Here is a 22,148-nt window from a genome sequence, read left to right as displayed (position 1 = left end):
TCATAATATCATGTTATTGTCAGTGTGGTGGGTCTGCGCCTGTGGAAATCCACCAGCTCATTGGTTTTCCATGGGTTGATCAGGCGATGGTTCCTTCCTGTGTCCAGTGTCTGTACCACGAGTCGTCCTCCCCTGTGATGAGGCCGACCATTGCAGAGTCATCTGTGAACTACAGAAGATGGTAGCTTGGAGTTGACTGAGAAGTCTTCAGTGCCGAGAATGAACAGGAATGGTGTCAAACAGTTTCTCCAGGCTGATGCCAGTCTGGTTGGCGAACAGCAGCCGATCCAACAAAGACTCCACCAGGGGTTGAAGATGGTCTTCATCAGATGGGAGGTCAGCCCTACTGCAGCTGTGAAGGTCCTTTGGACGTGTGGTCTCTGGCAATGGTACCACACAGACCTGGTAATGTCCCCAGCTTCAGCTGGTATCTGTGCGGCACCTCAGGAGCCTGAAGCTGATGCCATCTGGACCCGCAGCCTTTCGCACCTTGATCTTTCGCAGCTCGTTCCGCACCTTAAAGTGTTGACAGAGACAAGGTGGCGGTGAGGGAGGGATGAGAGGTGCGAAGTTCTGGGAAGAGAAGCAGGCAAAGAATCTGACGTCCTAAGCTGGAGCTAGTTATAAAAAAAAAAGTAAATCCCATGTGATTTAATTGTATATTATCAGAAAGTGTCGTGTTACACTCTGTTCCCATTTAATTTAGTTCGGTTCTCCATTTGAATCGATAAAATATGTGAGATTAAAGACTCTTCGCAGGTTTTCTACTAATCTGGTCATGTGGATTTTGTGCTTCTTGTGATGTCATTGACCCAAAGACACTCAAAGCAGAACCAAACGCTTTTCCTTCTTCAGAGCTCCATGTTTTTAATACTCCTGCAGTGGAAACCCATACCTCATTACGCAGTTATGTTTTATTACCAATGTATAATTCCTAGACAGGAAAATATGGTAAAATGGTAAATGGACTGAATTAATATAGCGCTTTTCCAGTCATGCTGACCACCCAAAGCGCTGGGTTTAAAAAAAAAAAAAAACAGCACTAGATTGTATCTTTAAACCACTACCATCCAGATCATCAGCTTGTTAGTTAATTTTATTCCAAGAGTCATTGCAATCTATATATAATTCATATACTACTGAAACAGGAGTGTGCGTTGCAGCATAGTTTAGATTCATGAATGACGCACAAAGTGCACAGAAATCAATGTTTACTCCAGTCAAATGACTGTTTTTATTACAACAGCTCACGGTCCCTTACCGTTCAAAAGGGAATCAGGGACTATAGTGACAACATGATTAATGCTTTGCTTTCACATACTGCGACAACACCAGTATTACCAATTTGGTCTCAGATATTTTATCACTCTGGCATGTTTTCGAATCTCTTGACTTAAGTTCATCAGATGCCAAAACGACTCAATCTAACCTTAACGCCATTAAGGCTACAAAAGTAAGCTGACATCCAATCCAAAACACAAAGTCAGCATTTAGTGCAATTCTAAGCACTTACAATAGAAAAACTAGAGTGTTTTTGACGTTTTAGCTTATTTCGTGTTTGCGTGTAACAGTTCCATTCACATTTAAACCAATTACCCTAACATCGGATACATATAATTATTGGTTGACATTCTTACGCGTATAAGCCAGGTAGGTATTTGTTTTGCAGCTCAAGAACACAATTCCTCTCCTGGCAGAGTAATTTGATGCCAGAGCTCTCAGTGGACTATAAAACTGACTGACCATGATGGAGTCACCGTCCCCCAGGTCTACTCAGGACGTGCAAGATAACAGGTGGGAAATACAACAAATCGCCTGGACACACTCTCAGCATCATTCCGTTTACATGAAATACTGAATAACTAAAAACTTATTTTATAGGGAGTAATTTGTTGGTATCCAACAGCTTTAAAAGTTTAAACAATCACCTACAAAAAGGAAAAGGGTTTCATTTGTCCAAACAGTAAACAATGAGTCTCCTGAAGTCTTCCAGGGCTTCTCGTTAAGGCAGGCAGGACGCCAGCGAGGCGTAAACCGTCTCTTCAGCTTAGCGTCCCATGGTTGGCATGGTGACAGCAGGGCTCGTTACGGTGGCGTCCTCGGCCTTCCACTGAGACGTCACCGTCTTGATCTGAGTGAAGAACTGAATGCCCTGGTGGTGGAAATGGAGCAGCTTTGTCAGCGGGCCAATGGAAAAACACTATATTTTGGTTTATGATTATTAATAAAGAGCATCCGGAAAAAAAAAGACCATTCTGTCTGTGGTTTTACCTGTTTGCCATAGAAGTTGGTATCTCCTCTGAAAGAACCTCTGGAGCCGGTGAAGGAGAACATGGGCAGAGGGACGGGGATGGGCACGTTCACCCCGATCTGTACAAATGCATAAAAAAAAAAAAAAAAAACATCCATGTATAAATGCCAAAAATGTCTAAAGCAGAATGAACGGACAGCGTAAATGGATCCCTTTGTTCCCAAGAGCTAAAATCTGGATTTAGGGATTTTGCAGAATCTAAGAGGATTTGTTGCAAATATCGATGGAACCAGATGAATCTGGGAAACTCGTATTTATGATGCCAAGGCAGAACCCTACATTTCAAACAATTCATCTTTTTTTTTTCTCAATAAGGGACACGTTTGATAATTACGAGCGCTCGCCGGAGCTCTGCTGAGCCGGTTTATTCAGCACCATGTTACACATTTTGTCGCTCAAATTGGTTTTGGGTCTATCCAACTGCATCCGCGGGGCAATTTGGTCGACGTTATTAATAACTGCGCCTGGAAACTGACAATGAACAGTGGAGGTTTCCACAGCGCTGTGCGTATACGAATTCATCAAGTAATGACAGGCTGAGATGCTGATGCAAACGAGCTTCAAGTCATAAACCACCGATGCTTTATACATGTTTTCAGCCGGGAGGAAAGAAGATTATCACTAAACAATAAAAGCACAGTTTCAAGGTGTGCAGCTAAGATTAGCGCCACTAATGCTAAAGCAACCGAATCTCCACGAAAGCTTTTTATAAAAAAATAAATGAATTCTGGGATGTCTGATAATCATCTTTCTCACCTGTCCGACATCCACCTCATGTGTGTATTTGCGTGCTGTGGCTCCGTTGGTGGTGAAGATGGCCGTGCCGTTGCCATAAGGGTTTCTGTTGATCAAAGATATGGCTTCGTCTAACGTGTCGGCTTCAAGGATTATGAGCACCGGCCCGAAGATCTCCTCCTTGTAGCACGTCATGTCCGCCTGAGAAGGAAAAGGCACGCTCAGACCACAGCCTCTGCAGAAAACCCACATTGCTGGGCATTTTTAAAGCGCCGTGCTGTTAGTGTGGCCCGTTTCGCAGAAGACGAGGAACAATGCTTTGGATGCACTTTGCAAACATTTCAAAACAGCTTCCTATTTTAGGAGTCTGAATCGTAGAAACCTCGATGATCGGCGGAAGAACGTTACTCTGAGAAGGCTGAATGTTAGAGTGTTTCATTAGTCTTTCATTTTGCTTCCACTTAACATTATAGTGGGACTTTTAGGCTTAAACGGCGCATCCATTAAGCTCCATGTTTATACCAAATCCTCCCTGGACCACACACACACACACACAATCACACCAAACATAATGTGGAGAGAATGTGGAAAGAAGTAGGGAAAGCAGGAAAATAAAAAAAACTTTTGATTCAGATTAGAACAAGCTTCCCCCAACGGAGACGATGAACAAAGAGATTCAGTTCCATTATCAGAGCCTCCTACAGGCACATGCAGCCCCAGAGGAAAATTGCTCCCTATCCCCCCCAATAACAAATCATTATAGGGACACCTGAAATCCAGCTTCTCTATGGGTTCCATAGTGTCCTACTTATAATGCCTGCAATGAAGTATTCACCCCCCCTAACCTGTTCACATTTAGTCATGTAGCAACTGCAAACCTAAATGTCTTTTTTTGGGGGGGATTTTATGCAAAGTAGTTCATAATAAGGAAATGGTTTTTGACTTTTAAAGTAAACATCTAAAACTGTGATGCGTATTTGTATTCTAAAAACAAACGAAAGACACCATGGTGATATTTATAATAATAAATAAATACATTTGTGAAGCATATAGCCATCCATGTCACAAGTATGCACATTTGTGCTGGTTTATTACACTAAATCAAGGCTTTGGCTGTAATGAGGGGTGTGAATACTTTTGTAAGATGCAGTCAATTCAGATCTTCAGCTCACCGTCACGTTGCTTAAGATAGTGGGTCCAACAAAGTTCCCATTTTCGTATCCTTTGACGCGGACGTTCCTCCCATCCAGGAGCAGCTTAGCTCCTTCATCCACTCCCTTCTGGATCAAATACTCCACCCTGGCCTTGGCTTCAGGGGAGATCAGGGGACCCACATCAGCCCCGGGCTGATCGCCTGAAGCAAAACAATTCATATCTTTAAGCAGGGCAGCATCCTTTCTAAAAAAATCTTTACTTTGGGCCGTTTTGCATAAAACTCTCGTCTTCTGTTGACACTGTTCCTGCGGGGGGGGAGTTACCTGCGTTTACGCGCAGCGATCTGGAGCGCTCCACCAGCTCTGGGAGCCAGTCACGAGACTCCCCAACAAAAATAGCAGTGGAGAGAGCCATGCATCGCTGGCCAGCTGCTCCGAACGCAGCCCCCACCAGCTGGTTGATGGTGTTCTCTTTGTTGGCGTCAGGCATCACCACGCCGTGGTTCTTGGCGCCCTAAACGCCAAAATTCCACTATGTGAATTATCACAGAAAATAATAGGTGGTGCATCTGAGGGTGTTCAGTGAAGCATTTTGGGTACCATGTTGGACTGCACCCTCTTTCCGTTCCGGGAGCCCCGCTCATAGATGTACTCTCCTGCCTGGTTGGATCCCACAAAGCTGATGGCTTTGATGGCCGGATGGTCACAGATAAAATTCACAGCTGCACAAAGAAAAACATAAAAAGGTTTAGCCCTTTTTCCCCAAATCTATGCCCCAGCTTTAAAGGGGTAGTTTGCATCTAAATTCTAATCTAGTGCCTCGAAAATATTCCCACCTTTTCACAATGTGTCATATTACAGCCACAAACGTTCATTTAATAGGATTTTATGTGATAGACTAAAACAGACTAAGTGGAGAGGTGAAAGGAAAATGGTTTTCAAAGTTCAAATACAATCTGAAAAGTGTCTCGTCTGGAAAAGAATCTTCCTTCCTTCCTTCCTAATTAGCTTTTTTGCACATGTCCTTCCTTCCTTCCTAATTAGCTTTTTTGCACATGTCCTTCCTTCCTTCCTAATTAGCTTTTTTGCACATGTCCTTCCTTCCTTCCTAATTAGCTTTTTTGCACATGTCCTTCCTTCCTTCCTTCCTTCCTAATTAGCTTTTTTGCACATGTCCTTCCTTCCTTCCTTCCTTCCTAATTAGCTTTTTTGCACATGTCCTTCCTTCCTTCCTAATTAGCTTTTTTACACATGTCCTTCCTTCCTTCCTAATTAGCTTTTTTGCACATGTCCTTCCTTCCTAATTAGCTTTTTTGCACATGTCCTTCCTTCCTAATTAGCTTTTTTGCACATGTCCTTCCTTCCTTCCTAATTAGCTTTTTTGCACATGTCCTTCCTTCCTTCCTTCCTAATTAGCTTTTTTGCACATGTCCTTCCTTCCTTCCTAATTAGCTTTTTTGCACATGTCCTTCCTTCCTTCCTAATTAGCTTTTTTGCACATGTCCTTCCTTCCTTCCTAATTAGCTTTTTTACACATGTCCTTCCTTCCTTCCTAATTAGCTTTTTTGCACATGTCCTTCCTTCCTTCCTTCCTAATTAGCTTTTTTGCACATGTCCTTCCTTCCTTCCTTCCTAATTAGCTTTTTTGCACATGTCCTTCCTTCCTTCCTTCCTAATTAGCTTTTTTGCACATGTCCTTCCTTCCTTCCTAATTAGCTTTTTTGCACATGTCCTTCCTTCCTTCCTAATTAGCTTTTTTGCACATGTCCTTCCTTCCTTCCTAATTAGCTTTTTTGCACATGTCCTTCCTTCCTTCCTTCCTTCCTTCCTTCCTAATTAGCTTTTTTGCACATGTCCTTCCTTCCTTCCTAATAAGCTTTTTTGCACATGTCGTTCCTTCCTTCCTAATTAGCTTTTTTGCCCATGTCCTTCCTTCCTAATTAGCTTTTTTGCACATGTCCTTCCTTCCTTCCTTCCTTCCTTCCTTCCTTCCTTCCTTCCTTCCTTCCTTCCTTCCTTCCTTCCTTCCTTCCTTCCTTCCGAATCGAGTGCAACCAAACCCGCACGCAACCCCAAATATGCCATCCCCAACATGAAACATGGCGATGGCAGTATTATGCTGTGGGGATGCTATCCATGGAAATCCTGGACCTGTTACAGGCAGCAGAAGACTTGAGACTGGGACGAAGGTTCGCCTTTCAGCATGACCCTAAAGGTACAGCTACATCTGCAATGGAATGGCTTAGATCAAAGCATACGGGTATAACAGGAGGGCCTAGTCAAAGTTCAAACCTAAATTTAATTCAGAATCTGTGGCAAGAGCTGAAAAATCATCTTCACAGACAGTATGCAATCTCTATCGTCTCAGATGGGGAAGAATATGAATGACGGGAAAACAAAACTTTGTGTTGATCTAAATTCACAATCAAATAAATTGAAGTCTGCATTTGTAATGTGAAAATATAAAAGATATATACACATACTTCAGCAAGGCAGAGAACGTATAACTCCATTTAATCACATTTTTTTGAGGGAGTTATTTTTGGGAGAGCTCACCATTGTTTACCGCACGCTCCCACCGAGAAAACCCAGAAAGAACAGAGTGGCGCACTCACCTGCGTGCTGCCCGTGGATGATATTTAGAGTACCATCTGGTGCCCCCGCGTCCTGCAGCAATTTGGCCAGGAGCATGGTGCAGCCTGGGACGCGCTCAGATGGCTTCATTAAGTATGTGTTGCCGCACACCATCCCGATGGGGAACATCCACAGAGGAATCATGGCAGGGAAGTTGAAGGGGGCGATGCCGGCGCAGACTCCGAGGGGCAGGCGGTACGTGTACGTGTCCATGTCCCTGGTGATGGAAGGCAAGGTTTCGCCCAGCATGAGGGAGGTGACGCTGCAGGCGTGCTCCACCACCTCTGAACGGGTGAAGATGAAAAAGAAAAGCTTCACCGGGCGTACCCTTTGTTTACTGACCGGTCACGTGGATAAAAAAAAAAGGTAAATAAATAATAGTATGATTACAGAAATCCGTCATGAGCCATTTATCAAAAAGGATGCGAGAGCCAAAACACTCTGGTTCTGCTCAGACCTTTTCACGCAGGAGACAAATCAGAATCATTTTTACTACAATGACACGTGACTCACACGCATTAGCGTTAACACAAACGTTAATCGCCGTACAACCCAAAGCTCAGATGCCATTGGAAGCAGACAGCTTTCGCAGCCAGAAGTCGGGGCCCCCCCACCTACAGACCCGGCGTATTTGTATGCAGATTTCTGTTTAAAGAGATTAACCTGCTACCCTGTGCCTGATCGTGTTCATTAGGGACGTCTGCCTCTGTAAGCTCTCTTAATAGATGGTGTATGTCAAGGAGAAATTCAAGCTGAGACATGAGGGGGAATGTCTGCAGACTGGTGAGACGGGATTACGCTCAGTTCCAGAGCTGAAGGAGGAGGTGTCAAGGTTTAGGTCCAAAATGTACTCAGGGCTTCCTGAACTCAAGATTTTATGCGATAGATCAGCTGGTATTTGTACATAATTACAAGGATAGAGGGAAAAGATACCAGGTTTTCCCTTTTTTTTTTTAAACAATTAAAAAGTGGAGCATGCATTTATACTCTTGCCCTTTAAGGCTGATCTCTGTAAATAAATTGCAGAGCAGCCAAATCCGCTCAGAAGTCACCTAACTTGTAAACAGAGCCCACCTGTGAAGGGTTTAGAGGTTTAGCAGAGACCATTAGTGACCCAACAGCATCATGAAGACCAAGGACCACAGCAGACAGGTCAGGCATGAAGATGTAGAGAAGGTAGAGGTCTCAAAACACCGTTCACCGTTATTAAATCAGAGAAGCAGCCTAGAGGGGGTTCTGTCCAGCTTCTTTTCACAGTCCAGAAACTTCACTCTTAGGTTAATTGGTTAATTGCTCTGGAGGAGCTGCACAGCTCGGGCGGGAGAACTCTGTCCAGGAAAGCTGGACAGAGTTCATGGGAAGTCCAACGGTGCTTAAAAACCCTACATAATCTTTTTTTTTTGTCCCCAGTCATTGTTAGAAAGCTATGCAGCACTCAATTGGTAAAACCCAAATGAACCCATCTGAAATTGTTCATCACGAAACCACACAGAGACTCTTTTTCGTTCCGAGTCAGTTCCTTTCCTGCATCTCGCGGCTGTCGAAAGTTTGTATTTTAACTTCTAAAGAAAGAAAAAAAGAAGAAGTTCCATTTCCAAGTAATAAACTGTGATAAAAACTTGAACAAACTTCAAGCACCAGTGCCCCCCCGTTCAGCAGAAAATCTCAAATGGAGCCTGTCTTTGGGCTGATAATAGAAAAGTTAGGGCGGCGGGATAATCGGAGCGCAGGAAAAACCGGGATCTGCACCAAGCACCGGAAAAATAAACACTTTTTTTTTACAGCTCTATCTTCTAGTTACTGAAATCTCTCCTTTTAAAAAAAAACAAAAAAAACAAAACACTGTTTCTCAGTGTTTGTTCTTGATGCAACGCTGGCAGAAAGAATAAGTGCTGCTCAGCGAGGTGAAGTAAACTATTCTTCTATTGCAAACAAAAGCACAGCCTGCAAAGTATTTTTTTTCACTGAGCATCTGACGAATATTGCAGTCAAACTTTAACATCTGGACTGAATATTCTAATGCTGCAGAAATCAATGTTCACTAAAGCATGTGGATTACAAATGATAAAAAAAAAGAAAAAAAAAAAGCCTGCAGCCACATGAGTTTCCAGCCGAGGAATTCTGATTTCTGATGTCTATTCAGCGGCGCTTTAGTCTCGTCTGGAAACCAAACCCACAGAACTCCTGCCGCCGGAGGAGAAGTCAACATTTTACTCACGGAGTCCTCTAAACACGTCTCCCTCTGCGTCAGCCAGCGTTTTGCCCTGCTCCAAGGTGATTGCTTTGGCCAGTTCTTTCTGAAAAGACAGCCAAAGATCAGCTCAGCAGACGAGGGACGGTCTACTCTGGGAGGTACGCAGGACGTGCTGCGGATTTCCCTACAATGTTCTCCTTGATCAGCTGCTGGTAGCGCAGGAAGATCTGCTGCCTGCTGAGGATGGACGTCTCGGACCAGGAGCGGTAAGCTCTGGAGCAGGAATCCACGGCCGCCAGCATCTCGTCCTGCGTGGCTTTGGGGACGCGTCCCACCACCTGATTAGTGGCCTGAGGAGAAAGAAAGAAACGATTACTTGGCATGACGTTGCTGGACATTCTTCCATTAATATTGACAACAGATTATGATTCCCCCACCCCCCCCCCTGTCAGTTACAGCTTTGAATTTTTATGTGATGAGATGGATACGTTCCAGAGGCAATAATCACCCATCAACAGAGCAGCTAGAGGCTAATATTTGACAAGCTCCACAGCAGGCTGGACTCGTCATTTTCTCTCTCCTGCTTTGGAAATTCATTATTTATGAAATGGCAAAACAAAGCAGTGAAACATAGTGAAGTGATGAGAAAAACGACGCATGCTTTTCCATTTCTTTTTACAAATAGAAATCAGAGAAAAAAGTCAATCATCTGCTACCCATCTCCTGTTGACGGGCTCTCTCACCTGAGCTGTAGATCTCTACAGCTCCTCCACTGCAAAAGTGAACAAAAAGTACTGTATTTTTTAGACTACAAGTCACACTTTGTTTTCCATAGTTTGGTCGATCCTGCGACTTATATATCAAATTTAAATGGTAATTCATATTGACCAGCATGAACCAAGGAGTAAACATTACCCTCTATAACCACAAGGGGGCTCGCTGGGCTTGTGAAAACTATCCTGCTCCTATACCACTTAAACATGTATTGAAACATTAATTTACAGACAACAAAGACTGAAAACACGTTTGCATGATGTTTCACTGTCTCAGTACGCACATTAACGCAGCAGAGAGTTTAGTGGTGCAGCTTGAAGCGCCCAGACCGCGACAGAACCTTGTATTTTGGGCTAATTCATGAAGCTAATGACAGCTAGCGCTAGCTTAAAGGTCTGTTGTCCGGACGGGTTACAACTTCGCTGATGCACGTGAGCTTTATGTTGCTCTGAAACATCCGTGTCATACTGCTAGCTTAGCATGTAGCACCGTTACGCTCACGCTCTAACTTAGGTGTAATTCTGACAATTTTCAGCGTAACGGAAATGCGCTGGATAAAACCTTGCGGGTTAGAGTTGCTAATTTACTCCATTCATCCTCGCAGGTATGTTCCATGTTAATCAGCCGGTTGTGGATGCAGCTGTGTAATTTCATAAATTGGCTTACCAGATAAAATGTCAGTTTTAGTCTTGGGTTGCGTGAAAGAAATTTCTAAATAAATGTGTATAGTCTGGCAACTTATATGTTTTTTTCCCTCTTTATGACGCATTTTTTGACTGATGCGACTTATATTCCGGAGCGACTTACAGTCCAAAAAATACAGTAAGTGAAATTTTCTTGAAATGAATGTATTTGTCCTAGAATCAGCCAAATAAGATTATCTGCCAATGAAATATGATTTTTCACTTAAAATAGGAACAACTCATCGCCATCATATAATTCAAAGTGCAGTATGTCTAATTATCTTATGTTAGGGGTCAAAATACTCATTCCATTGACAGATAATCTTATTTACCTGCTCAAATCAAGGACAAATACACTAATTTCATGAAGATTTCACTCACTTTTAGTTCCATTTTTGCAGTGTCCGGAGTTACCAGAGCCACCATGGCCACTGGTCTGATAAATAATTAGATGATCATGTATTCTTCCAACTGTTTTACATTTTCCCTCCTAATTTCAGATGAATGAGATGTTCAAAGCCAGAGATAATGTTTAATTCCTTTAAACGTCTTGGTGACTTTCTCCCTGACCGGTTCCTCAGAAGCCTTCACACAACAGCTTGAGTTATTTGGGGCAGTAGACTAAACATTTTTAAAACTATGCATCTCATTCAGTCCTACTGACAAGTATGCTCTACTTTGGGTTGGTCCATTACAAAATATCATAATGAAACACATTGAGGTTTGTGGAGTAACGTGGCAAAATGTGAAAAGAACTCAAGAGGTGTCATTCATTTTCCAATTAAGAAAAGCAGGCCAGCTACTGGTGTCACGTCTCGCTGCTCCAGATGTGTGTGAATACTCACAGGGTTGTGAATGTCTAGCCACTCGGACGAGCTGGACTCAACAAACTTGCCATCAATGAACAGTTTGGTTGTTGGCTGGAAGAGAAAAGAGGCATATAATTAAAACCCCTTTCCTGGATGATTACGTTCTTAATAACAACACTGACAGCATCTATCAATCACCACAAAGTGAGCAGAGAGTGTTATGTCTCCTCGAAGCATTGCACGGTTGCCTGATTGCAGTTAATTGAACTGACCACGATAATTGGGCTTAATGGAGTCCATCTACCTGCTGAATGTTTTATTAAAGAGTATACAGCAGGAATAGCTGCTTGGAATTAAATTGTTTTTTTTTTTCCCTCGTGTTGATTGTTCAGCGAAGAGGATCCAACGGCGGAGCAAATCGGAGCCGTGTTCGCACAGGGACATTCGGGACTAATTTCTCAGCTGCATGGCAGAAAGTTTGAACTAACCAGGGCTCTGTAGCGGCCCTACCTGAAATCTACTTCCTGGCAATTCTCCCAAATTCTGAAATGATTTAAACAGGTTTAATTCAAAGCTACAACTGAATATAATTTGAATTTATATCTGATACCGGGCCCGCTGCAATGCCATCTATTCCAGCTCAGTGATTTAGCTTCCTGGATCTAGATGCAAATGAAACATAAAGTAAATGTACCTCCGTGAACACATTGGCTTTACGCTAAATGCAATAGGTAGGTCTCAACCAATGGCACTCTAATGCATCAATGCCACTTATCTAAAAGCTTAAAAAAAAAAAAGAAGATTTACAGCTTCAGCACAAATACTTGAAAGAATCATGAATAGATAAAATATGTAATCTATTCAAGATTTGTGCATTAAAATGTATTCCCCTCCAATAGCTCAGTTTTACAAGTCCTGATTCCAACCGTTGTGCAGGAACATAAAGTGAAGGTGCCGATCAAATCGAGGCTGTCTGTAATAGATGACTACTTTTTATTCAATGTTTTTCCAAGGTAAAAAAAAAAATGTTTTAACAACCTATTCATTTTGAACTTTGCTGTGAAATAATCTTTGGTTTCCTAAAAATCACAGACAAGAAGACTTTGATGTATTTGTGTTCCTCTATGTATTTACTTGTGATTCTGCAATAATGTTCACCGTTTGCCATGATGATATTAGTGGTGATAAATCCATATTTTCCTGACATTTGACTTTCTCAACTGTGACTCCAACCCTGTCTGTGACCTTTAGCATCCTGGGAACCGTCAACTGGGTCAGGTGTGGGCTGGTGCTGATCCTACAGGCTGAATATCTTCTTCATATTCAAAATATGAACTGCCAACACTTGGAATATTAAACAGATGTTGTATTTCAAACAAGTCTTTGCCATATCAATATCACACACATTGTTATAGTAAGGATGTTGTATCTGAGACGTACCTTTTATCTCTACCTCACAACCTTTCTGTGAACTACTGCAATCAGGCAAACGGTACCATGATATCAAAAGCAGAACATCTGACTGCTGCACAGCTTTCTGCCTAAAGCTGTTCTACCGATATGATTTCACTCCAAATGGTTGTGTTTATATTTTGTATTTTTAACCATTTGTGTTTAATCTACCCAGTGTTTTATCACGCCAATTGTCCTAAATCCTGAGGAAACATTGTCTTGATGTCATTAAGAGTAAACGAAAATTAGAGATGCACCGATCCGATTTTTCTCTCTCAATCTAATCCGATACCTTGACTGAGCGTATCGGCCGATACAATTTCTAGATAAATAAACCGTGTACCTTGCCATGTGAGTGAAGGTATCAGGCTCGACATAAACATTGATTAAAAAAAAAAAAAAGGTGTGGTAAATCACAAACGGCCATCTGCTCGACCACATTGCTTTGGTTTAATATGACCAGCCACAGCCGGGATTGATTACTGCCTGAGCCACTGAATCAAGAAATAATGTAAACAGAACAGGTGTTACAACATGTAGTAGGCTAACAGACCTCAAAGAGCAACACATCATATTCTTGAACTTTCTACATTCAAAGACATGAGAAACAAAGTCGCTGACATCTAGGGCTGGGCGATATGGCTTAAAAATTACATTTCCGATTTTATTATACCCAAATAATGATCGTCGATCAATTTCTTTTCCTCCAATTCTTTTCACAAAGGAAATTAAAGAAATAATTTTAAAAACTTGCTTTTATGTCAAGCATTTCGTCTCGGAATTGACCTGAACGTGAAAGTGCAACTAAATACAAGCTGTGAAACATGCTTGTAAAACAAGATGGCGGCCATGCCGTTGTAAACAGTGAAAATATAAAATTAAAAGTCTGCTGCTGGTGGTTTTACACAATGAGCTCAGAACAGACTTCACTTCACTTGTGTAACTTCAAAGTAACTTAAAAAAAATAAAATAAGTAAATGAGTAAATAAAAGTTTGCATGCTATTCTCTTCGTGGAAGCCCAGTGAATGCATGGGCAAAATAAAATCCCTATTTTCCAAAGATTAAATCTTTAAAAAAATTTGTACACTTGAATGAATGGATAACATCGATTTATCGTCTAGCCCTAATGACATCTATCACTCCAGAAAAGGTAACAAAGCCATTTCTAATACTTTGTGACTCTAGAGAACCACAGTGAGAGCCAACATCCACAAACAGAGATAAGAGTGGAGAACCTTGCTAAGAGCAGGTGGCCTGCCAAAATTAGCTCATGAGCACGAGCCCATGATGTCACAAAAGAACTCAGAACCAGCTGGGTTCACTCTGGGTCAGTTTTCATAATTCAACACTAAAAAAGAATAAACTGGTCAGAAATGGCATTCCTGAGAGAGGTGCGAAGCTAAAACCATTGCTGACCAAACATAACACAAAGGCCCGTTTCACATTTGGGAAAAAAACAATTACAACAAAATCTGGATGATCTCAGCGATTTTTGGGGAAATTCTGTAGACTGACAAGATGAAAGCGAAACATTGTGGAAGATTTGCATCTCCTTACATATGGTGTAAAAGTAGAGAGAACATAACACCATCAGTCAAACATGCCGGTTTGACAGTCATGGTCTGAGCCTGAGTTGAAGCTCCAGAATTTGGACGACCTACCATACCTGGTGGAACCATGAATTCTCTAACAGAAAAGCTTGAATAAGAACACCCAGCCCTATGTTTATTACTAGAAAGCTTCAGCAAGCCCACCTCTGAATGACTCTGGAGGAGAAAAATATCATAATCTTTTGGAGTAGCCATGTCAAAGACCAGACTTAAATCAGATTGAGATGCTGTGAAATGATCCGAGTCCTATACACCCAGTTCAGCTACCAGTGTGATTCAGTTAAGAAGAGTGGGTCAGAAAATCCTCCTACAGAGACGTAGAGACTAATTGCCTGCCGCCAAGGGTGGCAAAACATAGGGGGCAATTACTTTATTACACAGGGACAGGTTGATTTGGTGAACTTTTTCTGTAAACACAAAATGTATCATTGGACAACAGTCTTTTGCATTTATTTGGATCATCCTTGCCTGATATAAGTGGCTTTTTTTACGTTGACCTGAAACGTTTAAGAGTGACACAGATCTGAAGAAATGTGTAGGTTAAGTACGTTTTCTCTGCACGCACACATTGAAATCTACCAACTGAGATACAACAGAGACTATGCCAAAAAAACAAAAAAACAAAACACGTGATGTACCCTGATTTATTTCAGTGCTACAGCAGCAGCAGCTGGGCGTCAGCGTCACTTACCACTGAGGAAGAGGAGTAGCACATGCGACCAAGCTGCAGAGGAGCCTGCAGGAAAAACAACATTACCCAACTCAAACTTATCCTGTTGGCAACAAACAGCCGAAAGAATACGAGTCTCGTCTAAATGCATCATAGACTTTTAATTCACATCCTCGTGTAGCTAAATAAAACCCAACTATCTCAAACTGGCATTAACTAGTTGAGTGGAAAGGGGGGAGTTTAAGGTTTCCAACGATATGCAAGGCTGTGTTAGCTAAACAGCTTCTTAGCCTTCTTCAGTTCAACGTGCATTCAAAACAAGAAGCTGTTTTTGTTTATGAGAGTTTTACCTTGTTGTTCAACAGCGAGCGGAGGACAAGCGCTGCCATTGTGTTGCGTCAGGTGTCAATTTTTCCTTCAACCGACCCCCACAAAGTGCGAGGAACTTCCAGTTCCAAACGTTTTGCTAAGGGCAGGGGAGCGTGCCTGCAGTTTAACCAATCTACAACACATTTACCCGGATTACAGGCAGCAAAGAGAGGCGCAGATGGTTAGTTGATCTGTGAAAACGGTGCTGCGCGCCCGTTCGCTGTTTCCTCTAGATTTGGGCGGGACATAAATCGTTCACAACCAATCACGCTCCACGGAATTTAAAGCTGCGAAGTAGGAAGGCTCTGATTGGCTTTTTAAAGGAAAAATCAAGATTTTTGGGACTTGTTTGTTTATATTCTCTGTCAAAATGCGATTTAGAGTTTTGTTTTACTTAATTACAACGTTCAAAATCTCTGAATTTATTTTTCGTGATAAAGTGGTGTTTTCATTGTGTGGACACAAAAAGTCACTTTCTTAACGCTCTTAACGCTTACGTAACAAGACGTTTCCATAGCAACATTTTGGAAGGCAAAATGGACTTCCTGCAGTGGGATAGCCAAGATGTTGCAAGATGGATCGAGTCTTTAGGATTTCCGCAATACAAAGTAGGTGAAAAGTGAACTAAAACCAAATAAATTCACTCCAAGGCAATGCTAATCGAGTTCAGCTCCCTTCCTTTGACATAAATCAACTTGTTCAAAAAGTACTAACACCGTTTAAGTCTCTGGCGTCTTCTTTCTGTTGCAGGCTTGTTTCACTGAGAACTTCATCACAGGAAGGAAGCTCATTTACGTAGACTGTAACACCTTGCCAAAACTTGGAATCACACATTTTAAAGACATGCAGGTATGAAGAGGCAGAAAATCATCCAATATTTGTGTCAATGCAAAAGCTTATCTTAGCAATTATACTGCACCATCAGGTAAATTGCAACAGGCAGAGTTGCATTAATATAATATTAATGACGGCGCTGCTAAGTGCACGTGCTGCCCTTTATTAGTCAGTGCTGAAACATCAGTGAGTCCCACATCCCTTAATATGTTACTTTAGTCTAATCTGTACAAACAATTACTACAAGTCTCCTCTGAGTGCTCTGACAGCCATTTCCAAGTGTCTTAGTGTCGCCCTGGCAGTGTCGCACATCCTGCTCAACTATTTTCTTTCCACGATGCGGCATCCAATTAAAGCTGTGGGCTGTAACCAAACATTTCTTGCAACAATGCATACGCTTCCATCTCTACTTAGAAGAGTCTTAAGCATAAGCTGTTGGGATATGAGAGCCAATAATGAGAAGACAGCAAAATTCTGTAAAGATGTTCATAGCATGTGCACCAACTGTGTATATATATATATATATATATATATATATATATATATATATATATATATATATATATATATATATATATATATAGTGTGATGGTTTAAAAAATGCTGCACCTTTCATAGGTATTCATATCTCCTGGATTTGTTCCACATTTTTTCACACCACTTACCTCAACTGTCAATGTGTTGTTTTTTTTTACTGGGGTTTTTGCTTTACACTACCACAAAGTAGTGCATAACTCTAAAGTGGAAGGAAAGTATGCAAAAATATATAAATAAATACATAAAATAGAAATGCAAATCTGAAAAGTGTGGCGTGCAGCTTTATTAATCTCACGAGTCAACCCTTTTAGAAACCAACTTATATGGCAACTACAGCTAAAAGGCGGCAAGGTGTGTCTCTACCAGTTTTATAGAGACTGAAGTTTTTGCTTGTTCTTTTTTTAAAAACAGCTCAAGCTTAGTCAGATTGGATGGAGAGCATCTGTGAACGTCAGCCGTAAAACCATGCCACTGCCAATTGGATTGAGGTGTGGACTTTGACTGAGCCATTCTAACAGAGGAACAAGCTTTCATCCAAACCATCCCATGGCATGTTTAGGGCCATTTTCCTGCTGGACTGTGGTGTTGCAGTGACAGGTTTTATCCCAGGATTGCTTTGGAGCCATTATGGTAACTCTGCTGAAGAAAAGCATAGCCACACCAAGATGCTGTGACCCTGATATTTCCCCATGGAGGATTGTCTGTTTTGGGTTATATGCAATGTTCCTTTTCTGGGACGTTTTGCAAGAAGTAACAGTTTGGTCCCATATGAGCAGAGCTCCTTCCTTGACGTGTTTTCTGTGTCTCCTAAAGAGCTTGCTGCAAACTGAAAATGGGACTTCTTATTATTTTCTTTAAACGATGATTTTTGTTTTTCTTCCCACACTTGAGGGCCAGATTTTTGAAGTGCACAACTTAACTTTGTCTTGATTATCCCACCTGAGCCTTGGGTCAATGTTTTGTATAAATATAAATTTGAGAATCAGATTTGTTCACCAAGTTGCTTCATACAGGAAGGAATTTGACTGCTTTGCTCTCAATGAAGACATTTAGTACAAATGTAAAAAAAAAAAAAAAAAAAGATGAAAATATTTTCTTGTAAATGTGCATACATGTTTCTGCAAAAAAGATAGACATGGTTGAAGTGGTGCAATGATATGAATCTGGGCACTCTGGCTGCTAAGTGCTCAACAGAAAGACAGCCTGTTGGGAGGAAACTGCCTCTGTGGCGGCTGGTTTTTCCTAAATAGCGCTCTGCAGTCTAAACCGTTTGTGTGCAGAATGTGTGGGGTCGGCAGAGATGCTACGTGCCTGCACCTGAAGGCGTTTGGTTACACCTAAAGTCCCTTAAATGATAATTTAAGGGACTTTAGTTACACCTAGAGGCTTCAGGCTACTGGGGGCGGAATACAAGTGTACCACACTTTGTGTCATTCTCTTTCCGTTTCACAATCAGGCACTTATTTGCATAACACATTCACATAAAACCCCAACGAAACAGATGGACACTTGTGGTTGTGGTGAAACAAAAATGGAAAAGTATGCCTTTGTGAAAGTCCATGTAGTAAATTGCTATAAAATGTTTGTTTCCCTTCCTCTTATGCACGAATGGTTATGAGGTGTCCTGGACTTATCCACTCTTGTCAGAGGGGCTGCCTGATTAAATAGATGTAGCCCGTGTAAATCCCACCTTCTCAAAGGCCTCAACCCTGCTGTGCGTCCCGCAGGTCATCTCTGCTCACGTACGGGAGCTGATGGAGATCACAGAGACCCCGTGGAGTCGCAGCATCGCCGACCCCCGGCGGGATGCCGTGGCCCTGTTCCTGGAGAAAAAGAGCCGCACGGGAGAGCGTGCTGAGGCCCTCACCTTCCAGCGGTTCCTGTATGACTTGGATCAGTGAATCACAACGAGTAAAGAGCGAGGAAGGGGGGGACGGCACACAAAAGCATCTCAGTGTCATTTCAGCAACTGTCAGCTGCCGATGACACAGATGAGACACTTACAGTAGGTCAGAGACAGGCCCTGACATTAACACTTCCCTGCAGCAAAATGCCACTGTTGTTGTCGGTGTGTCCGATAAACAAAAGAAAAACCTTTCAAGTGTGGTTTTCTGCTGGCTGTCAGTGTGTGTTTAAAATCGCTTCAAAGAGAAGCAGGCTGCTAGAAATTTACTGACTCGTGGGTGATCTCACTAAATGAGGGAAACAACAAAGACTGATTGCAGTACTGTTTTTTTTCCCCCCATAGACACATCCATCAGATGGTGCAAATGCAAAGCAACATAATCAGCTGATCAAAGGACTCCTGCCATCCCAATTCTGGAGAAATCCCTACGCCGCCTGTTATTCTTATTGATCTCGGGTGGATGTTATGGAACTGGATTAGTTGATTGATTCCGACAAATCCTTGGGGCGATTTTTAAGATAATTACAACAAACACAGGGAGCCCTGGCAGTGGTCTTAGAGCATTGTTCTCAAGAAATAGTCTTGTAACAGTATTCAAGCCTCTTGAAGTGTTTCACGTTTTTTAAAACCACCGACTTCAATGTGTTGGGTTGGTTCTTTTATGTTAGGGCCAACCCAAATCCACACACAATTGTCCATTAGAAGAAAAAAACACTTGGTTTTCAAAATCACGTATGCATCTTTTAGTTCTTAGCTTCTTTTAATCCGATACCCCTAAATAAATTCAAATGATTCCCTTCTGGTGAGAAGAGTCCGCACAACTGTTATGGTGGACCCAGACCTTTGTCAAAGAACAACAGGGAACAAAGAGTATCTAGAGGTGAACAGCCCAACGCTGTGGAGAAGTTTAAATCGGGTTCAGATTATAAAACATCCCAACAAATGGAGTGCTGCTCAAACCAGCATCTGAAAATGAAAAGAGGACAGCAGAGCTGCAAACCTGAGACATGATAATCCACCCAGATGGACAGACCAGGTAAGAAGAGAAATGATCAGAGACGCAGCCAAGCGGAGGAGATGCAGAGATCAAGAAGAAGACAGCTGTCCCTAACACTGGTTGTCCATGGTCATGATTTTATAACGATCATTGCCTAGTCCTTGTTTTAATTTAGCTCAGAACAAAAAGCTGAAAATTTGACTTTTTTGGCCAACATTTCCCCCAATATACTGAGCCTAAACAAAGACATTGAGAGTCTTGTTTGATCGACCCAATTTACCAACCCCAGCTGCACACTTCCCTCCCTCCTCTCTCTCTCTCTCTCTTTGACTTTTGGCATAATGGGAACTGCCATCTATGTCAGGTGTGGACATCTACTGCTGGGAGACTCTTATCAACAAGCTGAAAATGACATTGGCAACGTGTGAGCTCATAACACTTGGACTACACCACCCAGCAGTCGTTGCTTTCTAATCAGTGCTTTGCCATATTTATGATGTCACCATGGATACCGCAAGTCTTTTCACCTTTTACTTCTGATTCACGATGCTTTGTTTGAATGGAAGACACTGTCATCTCCAGCATGCCTCATCGTTGAAAATTTGACCAGGGGGGGATTAGCCATGTGCTTTAAAAAAAAAATGTGTCCTTTGTGGACGAGTGACATAAAGAGAGTCAATAGACAGCCATAAAACGTCCAGTTTGCAGCTGTGTTTGCTTTTCTTTCAAAGACAGAGAAAGGTATCAGCGTTGGTGGGAAGATGGATGGAGGTAAACACAGGGCAATTCTGGAAGAAAGCCGGTTAGAGGCTGCAAAACGCTGGAGACTGGGCTGGATGCTCACCTACCAGGAGAGCAGTGACCCTAAAGCTACAGTGGAATAGTTTACATCCAAGCATAATCGTGTGGCAGAATGTCCTAGTCAAAGTCAAGACCTAAACCCCTTCAAGAATCAGTGGCAGAGTTGAAAACAGATGTTGACACACAATTAGCAATCCAGTGGAACTGAAATCGAGATATTTGCAAGGACAACTGGAAATAAACGTTGGTTTCAGGGGAGGGTAGGTGTCTGGGGTTTATGATGCGTTTGCAAGGAATGGAGAAACGCTTGGAGACGACTACCTTACATTGTCAACCTATATGCACTTACAGGCCACACTTTGCAAAGTTGCACAAAAAGGGTATGGGGGTTTGGTGTGGAGGAGATAATGATGGATTCAGTGCCAAGTGGACCCCTGAGGGAGACAGGCCTTTCTGTTTTAGCCAACTCAACACTTTCTTGCCAAAAAAATATATATAAATAAATAAATCCATTGAATAAATGAGGTTATGTTTAGCTATACAGGTTGCTATTTTTGATGTCTCCAACAACGACACACATACACACACAAAAATGCACAGGCCAATGCCGCAAAGATTTTCTTGCAAAAAGAAATTGATGGATTTTCAATACCGCTTGGCTCATCTTTCATCTCAGGTGTGAATCCGATCAGCTATCCAGATTTCCTTTTTTTTTATAAAGTCTCATAGATTATAGATCCGCTGCATTTCTTTTCTTTTTTTTTTTCTTTTTTTTTACGTGCAGCAGAGTTCACTCTACATGAATAAATGATGATGCCTGCCTGAGAGATAGGCTGCGAGGGTTACTGCTGCATCTGCCCCGTGCACACAAATGCTCTCTGTGCAGCTCGCCTCGGAGCGCACCGATTACCATTCCGGGCACAGCGCTGCTGGTCCACAAATGGAGCCGGGTCGGCGGCAGACGGCGGTCCGGGGGCAAAGCGGGGAGTTTACCGCCCGCATCGGCAGCGAGCCCTCTGTCAATCTGGATTAAACTGCGCCCTGCGTTGCGGACTGGAGTGGAGAATTAAAAAAAAAAAAAAAAAAAGCCCGTGAAAGCGAGACGAACATCTGGTCGGATTCAGCGCAACACCAGCCACCCTGCGCCGCGTATTAAAGCAGCCTCGGCGCTACCTACAAAAAGGCGTTTTCTCCTCCTCTGGATGCGCAGTGGAGGCGATCCCGCACCAAAAAGCCACACCGGGACCCCCCGCGCAATTTGCGCTCCCCCCCACCACCACCACCGCCGCACACATTTTTACCCCTTCTAAAAAAAAAAAAGAAGAAGAAGAAGCAAAAGCCAGGCGTTTGAGTGTTTTTTCTTATAGTGTGAGAGGAGCGCTGGAAGGAGGAATTGCCCTTTATCCTGCCGGCTATGGATTTCTTGAAGGGCATCGCTGGTTTTGCAGGCCGTCACATATCATAGGAGCCAAGACGCATGCTTTTGGGATAGCTACCTGAAATATCTCCAAGAGGCGCCGTCGGTCCCATTTTAGGCGAGCCGCCCCTCAGTATGCCGACAGAGCTCCTGGGAGGAAACAAGATCGCAGCCAGAGCCTCCTTTTGACTGGGCTGGATGTTTCATCTGCAAGGTAAATTTGTTTTTGTTTTTTTTTATTGCGCCTATCTGAACTCTGG

General features: G+C 42.5%; 3 protein-coding genes across 4 annotated transcripts in view; 2 read left to right on the top strand and 1 right to left on the bottom strand.

The window, feature by feature from the left end:
- Nucleotides 1–1,204: 1,204 nt before the first annotated feature.
- On the bottom strand, nt 1,205–15,532 carry LOC105929060 (methylmalonate-semialdehyde dehydrogenase [acylating], mitochondrial). The gene is made up of 12 exons (XM_012866665.3): nt 15,378–15,532; nt 15,049–15,093; nt 11,331–11,405; nt 9,217–9,378; nt 9,053–9,131; nt 6,816–7,118; nt 4,801–4,922; nt 4,525–4,714; nt 4,219–4,400; nt 3,068–3,247; nt 2,272–2,370; nt 1,205–2,152 (listed from the first exon to the last, which is right to left on the bottom strand). The coding sequence occupies exons 1-12, from the start codon at nt 15,414–15,416 to the stop codon at nt 2,048–2,050; spliced, it is 1,581 nt and encodes a 526-aa protein (XP_012722119.2). The 5' UTR covers nt 15,417–15,532; the 3' UTR covers nt 1,205–2,047.
- A 103-nt stretch (nt 15,533–15,635) lies between these two features.
- LOC105929063 (sterile alpha motif domain-containing protein 15) lies at nt 15,636–19,772 on the top strand. 2 transcript variants are annotated; one of them, XM_021318579.2, is made up of 4 exons: nt 15,636–16,004; nt 16,147–16,245; nt 18,495–18,678; nt 19,016–19,772. In XM_021318579.2, exons 1-3 carry the CDS (start codon nt 15,933–15,935, stop codon nt 18,666–18,668), a joined length of 345 nt encoding a protein of 114 aa, XP_021174254.2. In that variant the 5' UTR covers nt 15,636–15,932; the 3' UTR covers nt 18,669–18,678; nt 19,016–19,772. The 2 variants fall into 2 exon arrangements, with proteins under 2 accessions (XP_021174254.2, XP_021174253.2); XM_021318578.2 differs by lacking the exon at nt 19,016–19,772 and having other exon boundaries at nt 18,495–18,860.
- Nucleotides 19,773–21,108: 1,336 nt separating this feature from the next.
- The window catches only part of lrfn5b (leucine rich repeat and fibronectin type III domain containing 5b), a 30,446-nt gene continuing 29,406 nt past the window's right edge, over nt 21,109–22,148 (top strand). Inside the window, exon 1 of the mRNA XM_012866643.3 lies at nt 21,109–22,102. The gene's annotated coding sequence lies outside the window, so the exon portion shown is untranslated. The remainder of the gene's footprint in view (nt 22,103–22,148) is intronic.

Source organism: Fundulus heteroclitus, unplaced genomic scaffold, assembly GCF_011125445.2.
Source record: "Fundulus heteroclitus isolate FHET01 unplaced genomic scaffold, MU-UCD_Fhet_4.1 scaffold_76, whole genome shotgun sequence".
In the NCBI taxonomy this organism is placed as follows: Eukaryota; Metazoa; Chordata; class Actinopteri; order Cyprinodontiformes; family Fundulidae; genus Fundulus; species Fundulus heteroclitus.
This window is presented reverse-complemented; position numbering and strand designations above follow the sequence as displayed.

Bases quoted from the DNA above. Each gene is read 5' to 3' on its own strand.
- LOC105929063 (XM_021318579.2), top strand. From the start codon at position 15,933: ATGGACTTCCTGCAGTGGGATAGCCAAGATGTTGCAAGATGGATCGAG. The intron at 16,005-16,146 runs GTAGGTGAAAAG...TTTCTGTTGCAG, and splicing joins TAGGATTTCCGCAATACAAA to GCTTGTTTCACTGAGAACTT. The intron at 16,246-18,494 runs GTATGAAGAGGC...TGCGTCCCGCAG, and splicing joins CACATTTTAAAGACATGCAG to GTCATCTCTGCTCACGTACG.
- LOC105929060 (XM_012866665.3), bottom strand. From the start codon at position 15,416: ATGGCAGCGCTTGTCCTCCGCTCGCTGTTGAACAACAAG. The intron at 9,379-11,330 runs GTGAGTATTCAC...CTTTCTCCTCAG, and splicing joins GGCTAGACATTCACAACCCT to GCCACTAATCAGGTGGTGGG. The intron at 9,132-9,216 runs GTAGGGAAATCC...CTGTCTTTTCAG, and splicing joins AGCTGATCAAGGAGAACATT to AAAGAACTGGCCAAAGCAAT.